This window comes from Chenopodium album, chromosome 6 (assembly GCF_948465745.1).
Source record: "Chenopodium album chromosome 6, dcCheAlbu1.1, whole genome shotgun sequence".
Lineage (NCBI taxonomy): Eukaryota > Viridiplantae > Streptophyta > Magnoliopsida > Caryophyllales > Amaranthaceae > Chenopodium > Chenopodium album.
This window is the reverse complement of record NC_137839.1, coordinates 1,440,646-1,459,925: the sequence shown is the minus strand read 5'-3', so window position 1 is coordinate 1,459,925 and position 19,280 is coordinate 1,440,646. Positions and strand designations below refer to the sequence as shown.

Here is a 19,280-nt window from a genome sequence, read left to right as displayed (position 1 = left end):
AACAAGATTTAGATGCATAAAGTATAGTCCACAATGAAAAATAATAATGTTTGTAACAGGGTAATTAAGAATTTTATGCCAGAATCTTGTCTAATAGTCAGTAATTTTCAAAAGGCTTTTTTTTGTCATAATCTATCTAATAAACCTAAAATTTGTGAGGAACTAGCTAATAAAATAATGTTGTAAGAAACTATCTAATAAATGGTAAAATGTTGTAAAAGACTATCTTGGGCCGAAAATCTACCGTTGACTAATTTTCTGGCGTTGACCAAGCCCAAAACACCCCTCTAAACCAGCCTCTTTGGGGTTAGATGGTGTTTCGGCTGGTGGTAGTTTCAAGGCGGAGGTGTTGGTTTTGGAGATGAAGCGTCGTTTTCAGGGTGTTTTGTTGTGGGTCAATGTCGAAAAATTATGTCAACAATAGTTCTAGCTAACGGTAGTCTTTTACAACATTTTATCTTTTATTAAACAGTTTTTTATCCAAAAAAAAAAAATAGGCAATTTATCAGAATTTGAAGGAATATTTCGACAACAACTAAACCACAAAATCACATGATGAAACATTTTTAAGAGAAATATCATGGTTAATTACTCCCTTCGTTTTTTTTATATGCATCACTTTTCTTTTATGGGTGTTTTTTTATATGCATCACTTCTATATTTGGTAAAGTTATACTATATTTTATTATTTCTCTCTCTTGCTTTAAACCCCACTCAAATTATTTTATCATTTCTCTCTCTTCTATGTCCCCACTTAAATAATAAAATATCTATTCTCTCTCACATACTTTCTCTTTCATGGTCCCCATCATATTTTTATTATAATAATTTATTCACCCAGTCACAATATTATATTTATCTCCTAAAATTATGTGCATTCCCAAGTGATGCATATAAAAAAAACAGAGGGAGTAGAAGAGAAATATATATACACACGTTCGAGTAAAATGTAACAAAAAGAAAGGGAATTATGGTAAGTAATTAATGTAACAAAAAAAAAAAAAAGACATATGGTAAGTAATTAATGTTGTAACTGAAAGTTTTATTTTTTATTCAAATTACAAGCACTTAATACACCGAAATACATAAAAGCAAATTCGTTGGGACCCTTAGTTTTGAAATAAGGTCAAGAAGTCCGTTCAAAAAAAAAAAAAAAAAAAAAAAAAGGTCAAGAAGTAAGAGAAGCAAATACAAGGAAATCCGCACTAGTTCGTAAGACGGACATCTCTTTCTCGTCTAATATTAACCAAACTTCAATCCCACCACAAGCCGGAATCTCTATCATGGTAACGAGATTTTTAAACAATGAACTTAATTTACCACCAGTAAATCCAATCCAAACAGGCATCCCAATGAATCCAAAGTTTGGTAACACATCGAGTTTACTCCAGCTGGTGAACTTGTATGTGTTTATATTTTTATCTTTGCTAATATCTGCTACCTTCTGCTTGTACTGGCGCATAGCTTCGGCCCCGTTCTCGCCTTTAAACTTGCTTAAGAACTCGGCATCCTTTGCTTCTGATAACCCCTTTCGAGTTTCAGCAACCAGATCCTTCAGATCCATATCTGATATAGGCTGATTCTCCTCGAGCTCTTTGTAGGATGCATATGCATGAATTATCAAATTTCCAATTGTCGTTGAGGGTATTGGTGGATTGGTTCGAGGACGTATGTTCACTGAATGAATCAACACCGAAGGACCTGTTTGCAATCAACAAAAAGTACCCTAGTCATAGTAGATTGATTTTTAGGATAAAGTATTTTTGAAATTTGTTTGGGCCTAGTCCATTGTCCTAAGCCCAGTGACCTGGAATTACGAAAATACCCCTCCATGATCCAGCCCATCATTAGTCAGAGCAAAGTACGGATTTACCCCTAATCTGTCCAATCAATTACAACTTCTGCCACCTGAAAGTACATCTATAAATAGCTATCCAATCATTGATGATGGTAACTTTTTCCTAATTCTCTAATCCTCTCTCTCTACTTTCTCTCTCTAAAGTACTCTTTCTCTCTCTACTTTCTCTCACTAGAAAGTACGTTCGCTGACTTAAGCATCGGAGGGGCTTTCCCGGGTCACACCCCCGGGGCAGTTAACCTTCTTTCTTTTGTAGGCTTAGCTCTCGGACAGCAAGGCATAACTGAAGGAAATTTGGACATACATTGGACATAGTTCTAGGACATCTTGATTACCCTTACTACCCTAAGACTCCCAGGAGCATTCTGTTTCCAGAAACAGGTGGCGCCGTCTGTGGGGAAACAAACAAAAAGTCATGGTGAACACTAGGCGTCCCCGCAGCTCTCATCAAGATGCCATTAGGCAAGCTCCAATTCTCTCGGCTAGGAACCCTCACGCAGTCGAAGAAATTTTACCTAGGACTCATAGTGAGCCTGAGAGAGAAGTGAACAGTCCCCAGGTGGTCACTCGCCGAGACTTGGACCAGCTGGCGGCCCAAATCAACAGAAACTTGGAGGAAAGCCTCGGGGCACTTATCAACCAAGGAGTGGGGCAAGGAAGGCAGGGGAGCGCTCCACAGCCTAATCCTCCTCCTCATGTGTCCCATATCCATAAAGTCTCCTCTCGGCCTCAGCATCAGACATCTCGCCGCTCTCAGCCCAATCAGTCCCATGACCCCCAACGGGAGACAAGGCAGCCAAGCAGGCCAAGAGATGCTAGAGAGATCATCAATGACCGAAGGCTGAAGGATGGCACTTTAGATGCCCGAGATATAATCAACTCCAAGAGGGAGAACTCCAAGGAAGATAACAACCCCCCCCCCCAGAGAGGTCGAACTAGAGTTCACTCTCGGCATGGGTCAACAAGGTACCGAGATAGCATGATTCACTCGGCTACCTCCAGACCAAGAAGTGGAACTAATCAGCCCGCTCGTTCAGTAAGCAAAAGCCCCGAGCGTCCTTCCTCCCCCAAGCCCCGGAGGCTCGGGATTGTCAAGAACATCACCCCCTTCAGCCAGGAGATAATGAATACCCCTATTCCTCCTAAGGTCAAGATCCCTACATTGGACCCTTATGATGGAAAGACAGACCCGACTGACCATCTGAACGCTTACAAAGCACAGATGGGAGTCCAAACCGGGTGTGAGGCTTCATGGTGTAGGTTCTTCCCTACTACTCTCAAGGGCATAGCTCAGACATGGTTCAACAACCTTACCCCCGGGAGCATAAGGACGTTTGACATGTTAGCCACTCAATTCAAGAAGCACTTCATCGCTGGGAGTAGGCAAACAAAGACTAGCGTTCATTTGATGACGGTGAAGCAAGGGGAGAATGAAAGTCTTAAAGACTATATCAAGAGGTTTAACACCGAGTCTCAGCTCATCCCCGACCTCCAATACAATGTTGCTTTCACAGCCCTTCTCTTCGGGCTCAAGTCTAACAAGCTGAAGTTTGAACTTGTCCATGACAAGGTGAGCACCTTCTCTGAAGCTATGGAGAGAGCTGACAGGATCATTGAAGCTAGTGAGGTGTGCAAGGCACCCGTAGCAAATAACAAGGGGAAGAGGAAGCAAGAGGATAATTATCATGACAACCGGAATAGAAGGCCGAGAAGGGCTGAGAGTGATGATGAAGGACTTAAGTACAACGCTGACAGGCGTGAGATCTACTTGGACATAAAGCACAAGGCTATTCTTCCTAATCCTAACCCCATGAACACGCCGATAGAGCAGAGGAACAAGAAGCTTTGGTGTGAATACCACAAGGAGTGTGGTCATACCACCCGGAACTGCAGAGAACTTAAGAGAGCCCTTGACAAGCTAGCTGAAGAGGGAAAGCTTAACAGATATCTCAAGTCTCCCCCGAAGGATAAGCAAAGCAAGGCCGCCAAGGAAGTGCAAGAAGCTCATAGCTCAGCTGATACTAACCTGAGCATCAATGTCATAGCCGGAGGGTTTGCCTCCGGGGGTTTGTCTAACAGGGCACGCAAGGGTCACTTGCGGTTGCTCGAAGAGCCCATCTATGATATCGGCACTCCCTCATCTGCCCCGAAGGACCCCTCATGGTATTCGGGGATGACAAAGGAAAAAAGATTCAAAGGCCTCATGATGATCCCTTAGTGATTCATATGAAGGTGGCCAATGCTAAGGTGAAGAAGATCTTAGTGGATAGTGGAAGTTCAGCGGATATCATTACGTGGAAATGCATCGAACAAATGCGTTTTGGAAGAAGTGACTTGACACCCTTAGAGAAACCCTTAGTGGGATTTGGGGGGCATCATGTATACCCCTTGGGAACGATCAAGCTGCCCGTACGTTTGGGAGAAAAGAACAAGGGGAGAAGCTTGGTTCATACATTCTTAGTTGTGGATACCCCTCTACCATACAATATGATTCTTGGCCAACCCCTTCTCAATAGGGTTAAGGCTGCCATCTCAACCTATCACTTACTCCTCCAATTCGAGACCGATGACGGATCGGTGGGCAAGATATTTGGAGATCAGTTTGAGGGAAGAAAATGCTATGTAGATAGCTTAAAGACACCTGAGAGCTCCGTTAATCAGGAGGACAAGGGGGCCAAGAGGAAAGCCATGGAAATTGATGAACCTCCACACCCGGTCATGAGCATTTACATGGCTGAAAATCCAAAGCAATACGGTAAGCCTATGCCTATTGAAGAAGATGAAAGCATACCCTTAGGGGATGATCCCGCTCGAACCGTGAGGGTGGGAAAGAACTTGGACCCCAACTCAAGGAAGAAATCATTCAAGTACTTAGAGAATACAAGGACATCTTCGCTTTTACAGCAGATGAAATGCTGGGCATAGACCCCGAGGTAATGACTCATGAGCTGAGCATCAAAGAGGGCTACAAGCCCGTCAAGCAAAAGCTCCGGCATGCTGGGCCGGAGAGAAACAAAGCTGCAGCCGCTGAGGTTAAAAAGCTTCTCGAAGCGGGTTTCATTCGAGAATGCCAATATACCGAGTGGTTATCCAATGTAGTGCTGGTTAGGAAGCCCAATGGTTCTTGGCGTATGTGTGTGGATTTTACAAATTTGAACAAGGCATGCCCGAAGGATGATCACCCTCTTCCTAAGATTGATAGGTTGGTAGATTCGACCGCTGGTCACGCCCTCCTAAGCTTCATGGATGCCAATGTGGGGTATCATCAGATCCCCATGTCAGAGAAGGATCAAGCCCACACAGCCTTTATCACTAGCCAAGGGGTGTATTGTTATAATGTGATGCCCTTCGGTCTGAAAAACGCCGGGGCTACCTACCAGCGTTTAATGAACAAAATCTTTGAAGGGCAACTAGGTCGGAATGTTGAGGCCTATGTTGATGACATGATAGTGAAAAGCAAGGAAAGCACGGACCACATAACTGATCTAAGGGAAACCTTCACAACCCTTAGAAAATACAAAATGAAACTTAACCCCAGCAAGTGTGTCTTCGGGGTGCAAGGTGGAAAGTGTCTGGGCTTCATGGTTGACAGCGGGGTATTGATGCCAACCCCGATAAGATTCAAGCTATTCTTGACATGGAATCCCCCCGAAATGTGAAGGAAGTGCAACGCCTTACAGGCTGCCTAGCCGCATTGGGGAGATTCTTATCCCGATCAGCGGATAAAAGTCTATCTTTCTTCAAGGCCCTCAAGAGGCCTAAGTTCTTATGGGATGAGGAAGCTGAGAAAGCCTTCCAGCAGCTGAAGGAACATTTGATGAACACTCCGAAGCTTGTTAGCCCTCTCCCCGGGGAGACGTTGTTTGTGTACTTGGCCATATCAGACTATGCCCTTAGTGCGGTCCTTGTTGCTGAAAGAGATGAAGGCCAAGTACCTGTCTATTTTGTCAACCATGCCCTGAGGGGGGCTGAAACCCGATATACTCTTATAGAGAAGGTGGTGTATGCTTTAGTGATGGCGAGTAGGAAGCTGAAGCCATACTTCCAAGCACACCCAATCAAAGTCCTCACCAGCCAACCAATCAAGAAAGTGTTAGAGAGCAAAAATCATTCATCCCGAATGACGGATTGGTCGGATCAATTAGCTGATTTCGGAATTGAGTTCGAACCCCGGAAGGCCATCAAGGCCCAAGCCTTAGCCGACTTCATAGCTGAATGCGCTCATAGGCCTACTCCAACAGACACCTCCGCCCCTTGGGCTCTTTATGTGGATGGGTCGTCTAGTAAGGCCGGGAGTGGAGCTGGTCTAGTCATCATCTCCCCGGAGGGAGATAAGTTTGAATATGCAGTCAAGTTTGTCTTCCATGCATCAAATAATGAAGCTGAGTATGAGGCTCTTATCTTGGGGCTGAACTTATGCAAATTCATGAAGATAAAATCCATTCAAGTATGCTCAGACTCACAACTCATAGTGGGGCAAATGACGAAAGAATTTGAAGTAAAGGAAGAGAATATGAAAGCCTATTTTGAAAAGGCTAAAGGCTTGACAAGATCATTTGACAAATTCGAGATCAGGCACATCCCCCGCTCAGAGAACCAGCAAGCTGATGCTCTTGCCCGATTAGCAAGCTCAGCTGAGGGGATAGCCCCCCGAAACATTATGTGGGAAGTGTTAGAGAAGCCAAGCATCCAAAAGCTTGCTGTCATGGACATTGATAAAGGGGAAACTTGGATGGACCAGATTATTCAATGCTTGAAGGGGGAGCTGCCCGAGGACACCCCTGACTTCAAAGTAATCAAAAAGCGGAGTGAGTGGTTCTTACTTCATGATGGGATCCTCTACAAAAAATCTTTTACTCACCCGTTGCTGAAGTGCATAACCCCGGAGGAGGGAAATTATGTACTTAGAGAAATTCATGAGGGGGCATGCGGTAGTGACAGGGTAAAGTCGTATCCCCTAATCAAAAATAATTACCTAATTCACTAACTAAAGTAGATAGGGAAGTAGGGTCGATCTCCACAGGGAAACAAGTCTTTTTACTCCTAATTAAATATTATAATCTAAATTATTTAAGTAACCAATATTAAAAGTTGAATATGAAACTAAACTAAAAAGAGTAGGAAAAGGGAGAAAATAATATATAAAAGGATCTAGGGTATAGGTTCACCAATAAATAATATTCCGGGGCAAAATAGGGTAATCAATCATTGACATTGCACAAATAACATGATTAACAGACTCTCGCAATTTATTAACCAACATAGACCTAACAGGCTCTCGCAATTTACTAGATCTAAGTTCTTATTGAAAATAGCCTTTAATATCAAATTAACATCTGCTCGATTCATCAATTTAATATTGCTATACTTTTACAAGCCGCAATTGTAAAACATTAAAACAATCCAATAAGAAATTATCATGCAATACCAACAATCAATAATAGTCAATCATCAATGCATCAATTAACCAGATTGTAAAGGGCTCTCGCTACTTATTACAACCACATAATTAATTTATCGGTATTAAATCTCATCTCTCGAATCTTGACTTAACCATTTATAAATTAACTTGCCTATTGAAACTAGACCTAAACATTAATTCTCATCTCTCGATTCTTGAATCAATATTGTCAAACTCATGCATAAAAGATAGGCCTAATCTAGTCACAGAGCATTAAATCAAATAATAGGAAATTAATCTAGCATTGATAATTAACAACAATAATTTACCCCTTCATATTATTTATGGATCCCCACAAACCCTAGAAATTAAACTACTCACACATAATTAAATATAAACTAAGCAAAGCAATAAAATAAATCATGATCAAAGGAATAAAATAAATAACTAAGATTAAGGGAAGAGAAATCGTCACCAAAGTAAATCTGGAATTAATCAAAGAAATAAGAACAAAGGTTTAGAGAGAGATTAAGAGAGAGAAAACTAAGTAGAGAGAGAAAGTCTAAGAGAAAGGATTAAGAGAAGAAGAAGTCGTCCTAAAATCGTATTACGGAGGAGTATTTATACTCCGTACAAAAATCCTAAACTAAAACAAATTAAAACGACTCTAATTGTCTCCTGAATATACACGCGCCCGATCGGGCGAGGCACCGCCCGATCGGGCGCGCCTTTTTATCTTTAATAGCTATCTCACGCCCGGCCGGGCGCGTCACCGGGCGCTCCTCCCGCCCGGCCGGGCGCGCCTCCGGGCGCCAGCCTTTTTGGCCGGGCGGATCATTTGGGCCAATATTTGGACTTCGATTGGGCTCCAATTCTTCGGGCCAATCTGGGTTTCCTCTTTGGGTCTTGAATACTCGGTCCAAACGCCCCGGTATCACCTCTACCGAGCCCTTAATCACCGGTTCGATGGCTCCAACCGGCCCTGGGCTATAAAATCTGGTCGTGCTTCTCCAGTGCTCGTGATTGCTCCTAAATATCTCGGGAAAATACTCCAAAAGCATAAATCCTTGCAAAAGTCAACCAAATCTACGAAAACACTAGAAAACACCAATTAGTAATAAAAGTGGCTCTAAAGAGCCAAAAACACTACTAATTATGACCAAGGGACGGGGGTAAAATACTATATAAAATGGATACATCAGGTAGCCATCAGGGTGGAAGGACTATAGCTGGAAAAGCGCTAAGGGCAGGATTCTATTGGCCAACCCTGAGGGATGATGCTGCCAGAATTGTCAAGAAGTGTGAAAAATGCCAAAGGTTCGCTGACATGCCCCATGTCCCGGCCAATGCACTCACAAGTATTCAGTCAGTCCTACCCTTTGATCGTTGGGGCATGGACATCCTAGGACCATTCCCCGTAGCATCAGGGCAAAGGAAATTTCTGATAGTGGCGGTGGATTACTTCACCAAGTGGGTTGAGGCTGAGCCAGTGGAAACAATAACTGATAAGCAAGTCCAGAAGTTCATCTGGAGAAATATCATCACCCGCTTCGGGGTACCCCGCATCTTAATCTCAGATAATGGCCGGCAATTCAACAGTGGGCCAACCATAGAGTATTGTGGGCATTTTGGAATCAAGACAAGATTTTCAGCTGTGTGCCGACCCCAGACCAATGGCCAAGCAGAGGCGGCAAACAAAACAATATTAAAAGGGTTGAAGACAATGCTGGAAGGTACGAAGGGGTCTTGGGTGGATGACTTGCCCGGGATCTTATGGTCCACTCGTACCACAGTCAAGGAAGCTACGGGGCAAACTCCTTTTGCCTTAATATATGGAAGTGATGCGGTACTCCCTGTGGAAGTTGGGATCCCATCCCCCAGGGTTACCTTTTATGACCCCGACCGGAATGATCAGCTGAAGCTCCTGGCCTTGGACTTACTCCCAGAGATAAGGGGAGATGCTTTGCTTCGCTCTATAGCATACAAGCAAAGGATAACTCGTTATTTCAACAAAAAAGTCAAGGCAAGGCCCCTGGCTGAAGGCGATTGGGTGCTCCGAAAATGTGAGGCTGCGGGCAAGCCCCAGCGTTGGGCAAGCTAAGCCCTAATTGGGAAGGGACCTACAAGATTACAGAGGTAGTCCGCCCAGGAACCTTTCGCTTACAAAACCCTGATGGCAAGGTCATCCCTCGGCCATGGAATGCAGACAACCTCCGGAGGTTTTATGTTTAAGCGCATCTTCATCATAATGATGCCCTAGGGGCAATAAGAGCCGATGCTAGGAGATCAACTTCAATATAGCGCATCATTGTATTGACTTTCATTTTTTTTGTTAATATAATGAAAAACCCCCGGTTGGGATGTTTGCCCCATTTATTTTGCATTTGTTATTTACTTAGTTTATTTTTTGAAACTTTTATACCGCTCATTAGCATAGCCAACGTTCATTTAATAGCACCGCATGCCGGGCATCAGGCATTTCGGTTCGCTAAACACTAAAGTTTGTTCCAATGTTTGGGGCAAGATGCTAGCCTTTACTCAAGCATTTGAGATAGTGTCCTGGCCGAAAGATCACTCATAACTTGGGGCTCGTTTAGCCCCCAGCCTAATTTAACAGGTTGGAAAAGCATAACTCTTATAACTTGGGGCTTATGTTAGCCCCAAAATCGTTTTTACTTTGTTATAACAAGCAGGGATAGCTCAGCTCTCCTAGTCCATTTACTTAGCTAAATTATAACTTGGGGCTCGTTTAGCCCCCGAATGATCACACAAATCACATCCTTACAAAAATAACATAAGGCTCGTTTTAGCCCTTATTTATGGCTAGGGGCTTCTTTTTGGCCCCTAAGGGTGAGTAAGCAAGCAAAAAACAAGTATTAAGTGACAAACAAGCTGGAGGCTGAGCACATAAAATCTACTACGAATAAGAAAAGCCCAAGTAAAAGTCGAATGTGCAAATATACAAGCCGAGGTAGAAATCTAAAAGTTCCAACAAAAACATCATAAATCTCATAAAAAAGAAGACATCCTAAAGAAACAAGTGAAGACAAAGCCAAGGGCTGGAGAAGCTACTCCTCGGTCATACTCTCCTCAGCAAGCAGCTTCCTCTGCTCCTCCTCCTCGGCCTCCCGAACGAGGTCCTTGACCTTGCCTCGTACCTTAGAATACGAGTCCTGAAGACCGAAGGAGGTAAAGGCAACCTGCATATGAGTCAGGGCATCCTCAATCCCCGCCTCAAAGGCCATACATCCAATCTCAGATTGGAAATCAGCACAAGCCGGAGTCTTCTTCCATTCAGCAATCATCTCCTCTTGACTTTGCTCCACCTTCCTCTGAGCCTCAGCAAGGTCGCTCTTCATCTGATCCAGCTCGTCCTTCCTCCCCTTCAGCTCTTTGGCGATCAGCTCCTTCTCTTCCTTAGCCTCCTTGAGCTGAGTCTCAAGGGCTTGAATGCGGGATGTCCCGGCCTCTTGAGCATCAGCAAGCTCCTTCTTGGCCGACTTCACCGTCTTTCGAGCCGAGTTGAGCTCCTCCTTAAGGCCATGAATCTCGGTCCTAGCCTTTGAAAGTTCAGCTCGGAGACCCTCAGCATCTTTCATGGCCCCCCTCCTATACTTCTCGGCGAGCACACTCAAAGTCATGCCGGCCTACATTTTCAAAAAGACAAGAAGATGATGGTTAGATGCAACCAAAATAAAGATAGGAAAATTTGACATTATTTAGCAAAGTATACCTTCAAGACGCTATCAAAGGCCGAGGAGATAGCCTTAGTGGGATCCTTCTCCACCACCTCGATATCCTTCGCCGAAGGAAATCGGACCATGGTTTGCCTTACGGTCTTCTTCCGACCCCTCTTTGTGATGCCGAGGAGAGAGTCAGGAAAGTAAGGGGTCATGTCCTCGTAGTTCTCCCCCCTTCCTCCTCGCTCTCCTCTTCCCGAGGCTGTTTCCCTCGGTCCCCAAAGCCCTCGGCCTCCAGAAGCTCGATGTGAGTGGAGCCGGTCGGAGAGACAAGCTGAGACCCCAAGTCATCTATCTCCATGTTGGAGGTGGCTTGGGAGGATCCTTCTCCCCTCCCAGCCGTTTTCCTCCTCAAATTGGAATTCTTCGGGTTCTGAAAGAACAAATCATAAGTGAAGTTAGTAAAAAACCAACTTTTCATGAAACCAACTTCAAAGAAGGAAGCATACCTGGGGAGGGGGAGGAACGCTCATGTCCCCCTTCCTCATGGAAGACTTGACCTTTGCAGCTCAAAAGTTCACTTCCGACATCTTCTTCTGAAATCTCTTTGCCAGCTGTTTGAAGGCAACACCTGAAATCATCATTTGCACAAACATGTTAGCGAACAACAAAGCCCAGAAGAAAGCATAGAAGTGGAAAAAACATAAGTAAACAAAAATAAATCCTACCACTATCATACGTGTGGCTCAAGCCCACCACACTCAAAAACCGCTCTTTTTGAAAATGTTTATCCTTCAGAATCCACATGGTTAGAAGCTTCTCTTTGGACCCTCTTTCCTTATAGGATTGCAACCAAACAGCCGTCACGGCCTCATCAACCTCCATGGCAGGAACATTGTAGTTCAAGCCAACTCTAGGCACTCCGCTATGGTCTCGGGGAACCCTCCAACCCCCAGCATGGTAAATGAAGAGAAAGGTATGGCGAAAGCCCTTTTGACTCGTGGGTTTAGTGTTTATGGTGAGATAGAACTCCCTATCATGAAAAGCATACCACCCGTGGCTATCTACATTGCCCGGGACCTCCTGAATCCTATGTGTGTTCCTAAAGGTGGTTATGGTGCAAGGGGCTCCAAGTAAACTACAAGTGGCTATGTACGCGTTGATCGTCAACCAGGAGTTAGGGACAAGCTGAGTTACGCTAAGGTTATACTCGATCAACAACTCCTCAATAAAAGGGTGTAGCGGAAATCTCAACCCGTTGTCCAAACATTGCCTGTATACAGCTATACACCCTGGGGGAGGGTTATCTACAGTGCTATCACCCCCAGGAGGGGAGATGAGAAAAGGCTCCCTAATGTGATACTTAGCCTGCAAATGTCTAGTACCCTCAGACAAAGACCTAAGCCAAGAGGTGGAGGGATAACACATAGAAGGGCTAACTCTCCTAACGGGTGGTTTAAAAGTCACCGGCGCCCCAAGAGAAGCAGAAGTATCATCCTCACTTGACATTGTCACCACTCCGTCAATAAGCAATCTGTTCAAAGAACCTCTAGAAGTCGGTTCACGTGCAAGAGAAATTTCCCAAGGGGAAGGAGGCAAAAAATAATCAAAGCCTAAATCATGCTCGGGGGGTGGGGATGGCACACATGGAAAAGGCACACCCAAAGGAACAAAAGAATCAACACTACTACCAACTACATTTGTTACAAGCACTCCCCCCGCCCAGATTTCCTTAAACAAATCATAAGAGGAAGGGCCGGGGAGAGAGTCAAGGTAATCTTGAGTCGCTTGGTCGTTCATGATACATGCATAGCTCAACTCAAGACTACCCCGAGGAATTCTCAATGTACATACAAAAATACAACAGGCGTACCTCTAAGCCTAATATCATCACAAGCGCAGCCGAGGAACAAGCACGCATACAAGGAAAAAATAACAAATAATTACTAAGCATGGAGACATCATACTTGAAGCTAAAAAAACTAAGTATAGAAGACTCACCAAGTGCTCAAAGAGGCCGAGAAGAATTATCTTGAAGCTAATCAAGCACCCCGGAGAGAAATACTTCTGAAAATAGCAACAAAAATCCAAGAGTTAGAAAATTAAAAATCAAGTATAGGTGAAAAACACATGCAAGTGTTGAAAAATTCCTAAAATCTTTACTAAGTGCAAAGAGCTGAGTATACCCCTCATCCTTTCTCTCCGGCTTACCTCACCTTACAAACTCTAAAGCTTAGCTAAAAAAATTCCCAAAGCTCCCAGGTAAAACCCAAAAAACACTAAAATTGTTTTTCACCCAGGGGTAATAGACTGTCAACCCCCTCGGCATTCATTCTAACCCGGGGTTGTTATGCATCCCTCGGCATAACCAAGCTGACGGACCTCACAGCTCTCGGCCCGCGCAGCATGTCCCTCGACATCACCTCGCATAGCATACCCCTCAGCACTCGCCAATCGACCCTCTCGGTCAGCACACTCTCCTCAGTATTTTCCCTTCAACTAAAAACCCTCGGCCTACTCATCTTACCCGTCTTCATATCCCTCGGCATCCCTCTACCCCCTCGGCCTAGCAAGCCCAGCCGAGCCCTCGACATGTCTCCCTCTCTCTCTCTTCGCTAATCTCTCCTCTCTCGCACATCAGTTCCCCTTATTTCGGGCCAGGGTATCACCCCGCTCAGCTCTCTCTCTCGGCTCTCGCATTAAACGCAAAATTTACAAGGTAAAGCCTTCGGCCATCCGACATCTCTCGGCCGAACAAGCCGATTGCGCGCCAGGTACCCCCTCGGCCTGCGCACCTCACCCCCCTCGGCCTGCGCACCAACCCCCTCGGCTTGGCACCCCCTCAGCCAAGTCGAGCTTAGCTCTCACTCACACCTTCTCCTATCCCCTCACCCGCATCATCCTCCGCATCAAAGCCGAGAGCTGGGCGTGAGACCCCCTCGGAAATCACCTACTCCCTCAGTTCTCACCTCGCATCACTCACCCTACCCAGGTAACTCGGCCTGTGCGCAGCCCTCCTTCGGCGCTCACGCCCCTCAGTCGCACAGCACCCCCCTCGGCTGTGCGACATACTCCCTCGGCTAGGCGAGAACCTCACTCGGCCTGCTCTACATCCCTCGGCCCTCTCATCTCTCCTCACATCAGCATACCCGAAAATATTTAAAAAAAAAAAATCCTGAAATTCAATTACCCTCCTGGCCGAAATCCATAACCGCCCTCACCCATAGCCAAATTTCGAAAATTACTAGACACAAACCCCAAAATATTCGAAAATTATCCTAAAAATCCTTAAACTCGGCTGGGCATAGCCATTCTACCCCGGGGTTAATTCAATTTCAAGTCCAAATAAGTCTACCCTTAGGTGAAATCAAAATTTCAGAAATTGCAAGTACATAAACGCCTAAACATGCTTTCGGATTTACAAATTCGAATCAAAAAGTGGAAATTTTCACATACCTCTTGAAGATCTTGATTAACTTGGATGAACTTGTTGATGTGAAATTGGGTGATGTGACCCGAACACTCAAACTCTCAAGAACTTGGGAGAAAAATTGGGGGAATTCTTTGAAAATTCTCTAAGGAAAATGAAAAGAGTGAAAAGCAAATGCAAGTACAGTGGGAGTTCATATGTTCAAGCTAAGGAGATGGCAACTCCTCAAAACCCTGGTTCAAATGGGCCTAAGTAATGCTTGAGCCCAGGAAGTCACCATTGAAGGATTAAGCTTAAATTACCAGCTTAATTAGCAAGGAATCATCATCAGATTATCTCTAGAAATCCCTAGCTCAGTCAAAATTGGAAACAAGAAATGCCCTCAGAAAAATACATGGGGCTCGGTGTAACACCCCCAAATTACTCTCTAATATTTACAATAATAATAATCCAACTTTAGGGAGTAACATGGGAGTATTACCGCCACGTGATTACGTAAGGCTTAACAGAGATTTGCAGCGGAAGAAAATACTTTTCATTTAATAATAATAATGATAATAGTTCAAGAAATTTCTGAAGTAACTAAAACATTGATACTATGTCTACTAAATTTAACTAGGTGATCACCGCCCATTGTCCCCAATGCAGCATTTAATTCACGTCTTCTGATCGCCGTCACCTATCTACTCATCATTAATGATAAGTAGGGCCAAGCCAAAACAAAAGAGAAATACGTATTAGCCAAAATGCTAAGTACATACAAATGCTAAACATGTAAAATCAATTTAGTTCATTAAACATGCTTTCAAAAGTTTCGACTTTAATCAATCACAATTGATTCAAACCACTCGTGAATATAAATTCTCATATTAAAATATATTAATTTCCGAAATCAATAATTTTCCAAAAATAGTCTAAGACAAAGCATGGATAGATCCAATCCTCATTTCACAAATCATTTTTCCACCTAAGTGTGCACACCCCCCAAGCTAGTAACTCCTTACATAGTGCTATCAAGGGGAAAGACTAGGTCATACATAGTCCATAGTCTTCAATTTTATCTCCGCATAGTGGGAGTCATAAAAATCCAATATATATCTTTGATAAATCAACCTTCCAATTCCCATGTATGGGATTTCAATAACATTTATTCTTTAAAATGAACTTGAATTCAAGTATGTGTATAAACAACTTTATAGAACATTGAAATTATTTCCAAAGATCAAACAATAAAACATTTCACAATATTCATTTCATAAACATTCATAAATCCTTGTTCAACATTCAAACATATTTCATCATTCAAAACACAAAACACATTTATATAAAATCACATATTTAAAGATCTAGCCACGAGTACGTACCTTGATCTTTTGCAACAAACACAAATTTCTTAATCTCAAACTTGCAATTCCCCCTACAAGGAACCAATAATCCTAAATCAAAAACTTTTAAACCCATGAACATTAAACCATTAAATAACGACCCTAGACTAGTTGTGCATGAACAATTATATTGACTCTTTACAACTATTCACCTAGATTTACTACCATGAATTATCTCCTGAATAAACATTATATGGAGTAATAAAATCAAATATAAAACCTTATAATAATAAATTGAAAAATAAATATTAGTTTTAGAATACTAACCGCAAAACAACCTAAAGTAGAAAGGTTCACGTTGAAAAGGAGGAGTCAGATCTTGCAGAGGCCATATCTCATAGTATATAACTCCGAATTGGGTGATTCTTGAGCCTAACCTCAAGGATTTTTCGAGAAGAACAACTTTGTTTCAAATATCAAAATGCTAAAAATGAACAGAAGTGGCTGAAAAATGGCCTGGAACATATACGGGATGAAGAAGTACGAAAATGGGAGGAAGAGAGATGAAAGAAGGATGGAGCTTTGAGGGCAAGAGACTTTTGGCTTAAAATGGCTGAACTTTGGATCCTATTTATAGAGTTTGAGAGCCCTATTGACATCATGTATGATGTCAACAACTTGGGGGTCAAGGAAGCTTATGAGGTCATGTTATTGACATCATGTATGATGTCAACAACTTGGAGGCCAAGTATTCAAGTTTGTAAGAGAAGTTTGTGACTTTGGTCATGCTTTAGGAGTAAGAAATGGACTTGGGTCCTTTGACTTGGAGCAAAGAAATACTCAAAGTAAAAATATGATTTTCGAGTATTACATTTCCGGCTTAACTCATACGTATAAAATATTTTATAAATGTAATTATTATTTCCGTAAAATTATATACTGATAAGTTAAATAATGCTATTGTATTATCTAAATACATATTTATATTTTTAAAATAATTTGGAAGGAAATCGAACATTATTAAATTAATAAATTTGATTAATATAATTAAACGGGTTTAAAATATGGGGTATTACACTCGGCCTGAAGAAAATATTATGAAATGGAAGTTTCATCAGTTACCCCTAAGCCATCATCAGGCTTAGCTCTCAAAACTGCTCAATCATCTGAATTAAAGTACTTTATGTGCATTGCTTGGGGCTGGTTTTCACCCTTGCAAGTTGCTTGGGGCTCTTTTTAGCCCTCGGATACCCTTGGGGCTCATTTTAGCCCTCAGGTACACCTCGGGATTTACTTCAACATATATGGCAACCTTCTTTCTCTCTATTCAGCGTGATATCCGAACTTCATGCGATCTCGTTCCCACATCACGCGTGGGGCTAAATGTTTGGGCCTAGTCCATTGTCCTAAGCCCAGTGACCTGGAATTACGAAAATACCCCTCCATGATCCAGCCCATCATTAGTCAGAGCAAAGTACGGATTTACCCCTAATCTGTCCAATCAATTACAACTTCTGCCACCTGAAAGTATATCTATAAATAGCTATCCAATCATTGATGATGGTAACTTTTTCCTAATTTTCTAATCCTCTCTCTCTACTTTCTCTCTCTAAAGTACTCTTTCTCTCTCTACTTTCTCTCACTAGAAAGTACGTTCGCTGACTTAAGCATCGGAGGGGCTTTCCCGGGTCACACCCCCGGGGCAGTTAACCTTCTTTCTTTTGTAGGCTTAGCTCTCGGACAGCAAGGCATAGCTGAAGGAAATTTGGACATACATTGGACATAGTTCTAGGACATCTTGATTACCCTTACTACCCTAAGACTCCCAGGAGCATTCTGTTTCCAGAAACAAAATTAAAAAAAAAAAAAAAAAATTGATTTACTTTTTACCAGTACCATATTTCTTTATGAGGGTGCCCCACTTTCTCATGGTGAGAAACAAATTTTGTTTATTTAAATGTGGAGCCCACAATAATGAAAAAGTTGTTGATTTATTCACGAAAATGCCCCCCATGAGAAACAAATTTCGTTTCTCACCATGAGAAATAGGGATTATCCTATTTATCTTCAAAATAAACAAAAATCATTTATCTAGTGATATTTTTAGAAGGAAGGAATGTAGTGGTATTTTTAATTTGAAAATAAATCAACAAAATATCTTTGTCAACCTGTTATTTATTTTATGTAATTTAATCAAGAGTTATGAGACTCATATTTGATACTCCTTATTGACACCTTTTTTGTTTATCACTAAATAAACCTATATAATCTCTATAACTTATAATTAAGACAAAAATGACCCAAAAAAAAAAAAAAAAATAAAGTTGAATACAGTGTACTTACCGATCACATTAACGTTGGATTTGCAGGAGGAGGCGGCAACGGCAGCAGCAGCAGCCATGGCATGCTTCCAAATAAAGGCCGAAAGCGCTTCGATTCGAGTTGGATTGTTTACAAGCTCACTCTTTGCCATAGCCTGCAACTTAGCAATGGCTTCGGGAGTAAAAACAAAAGCTTTCACAACACAAGTTTGATCATCCTCATCGTCGTGATTACCTCCATCTAATAATGCTCGAGTCGTTAAGATCTTCGAACTCCTCTTAGAAGCCCAGCTACACGGGGGAAAGAGAGAGATGGCGGTAGCAAAATCCGGCTTAACAATCTTTTGATCTACCCCTTGATTAGCAACAGCAGTCCAGGTGTTGAGGAAATTCCCCCAAGAAGCCCCATCAAATATTTTGTGAAGATATTGCGATCCGACGGCCAAACCGCCGCATCCAAAAACAGTTACTTGAATAGCTAGTGGTACTACCTCCGAAGCTGATACAATTCTAGTACTAATCCCGGGGATAAATTGAGGAAGTTCATCAACACGATTAGGAGATTTAAGAAATTCTCCTAGAGTAATGTTGGTTCGAGCTTGAATAAAGGCGATCCCTTCATCACTGCAATCGATGGCGGACTCATCCGCAGTGAGCCTGCCAGCAAGAGGATAAAATACAGAGAGTGTCTTGGAGAGGGACTCTTTAAGACGAGAGATAATCATAATGATTTCGTCGTTCTCAACTAATGATTTATCGTTGTTTGTTTGACTTTCATCGTGTTTAGAAGGATTATTATTTTGGTAGAAGAGAACTTGCGGCACATAGGTTAAACCAAAGAATTGGTCAAGAAGGCAAAGGTGGTAAGGTTTAAGATGTGAGGGTGTAGGAATTGATGGCTTCATCATTTCTACTGATAATGTTTTCACTTGTATATTTAGTGTTTTCTTACCATTTAAGGAAACTGATGGCTTCATCATTTGTTTTCTTCCCTTAATTTTTAAACGGTAGGATAACTATTATAATTTTGTGCTTCACTTTAGCTTATTCAGTATATGTTAGTGAGCTAGGAATAAAAACAATTTTTTTTTTTTTAATTTAATGCATTATCTAGATTAGCACATTTATTGAAACACAACTTTCACACTACTAAGTAATATATATATTTTTTAAAAAAATCTAATTAAAAAGTAGACAATGTAACTTGTCCAACATTGGATTACATAATAACATTTATTTATAATAAATTAGTAATATAAATTATT

General features: G+C 42.2%; 1 protein-coding gene and 1 long non-coding RNA gene across 2 annotated transcripts; both read right to left on the bottom strand.

The window, feature by feature from the left end:
• Positions 1–743: 743 nt before the first annotated feature.
• On the bottom strand, positions 744–18,943 carry LOC145634208 (akuammiline synthase 2-like). Its single transcript, XM_081685634.1, has 2 exons — positions 18,038–18,943; positions 744–1,701 (listed from the first exon to the last, which is right to left on the bottom strand). Exons 1-2 carry the CDS (start codon positions 18,921–18,923, stop codon positions 1,169–1,171), a joined length of 1,419 nt encoding a protein of 472 aa, XP_081541760.1. The 5' UTR covers positions 18,924–18,943; the 3' UTR covers positions 744–1,168.
• Positions 14,775–16,283, bottom strand: LOC145634207 (uncharacterized). The gene is made up of 3 exons (XR_014113380.1): positions 16,022–16,283; positions 15,734–15,786; positions 14,775–15,052 (listed from the first exon to the last, which is right to left on the bottom strand). It is a non-coding gene; the product is annotated as an uncharacterized LOC145634207 (long non-coding RNA).
• Positions 18,944–19,280: the final 337 nt, after the last annotated feature.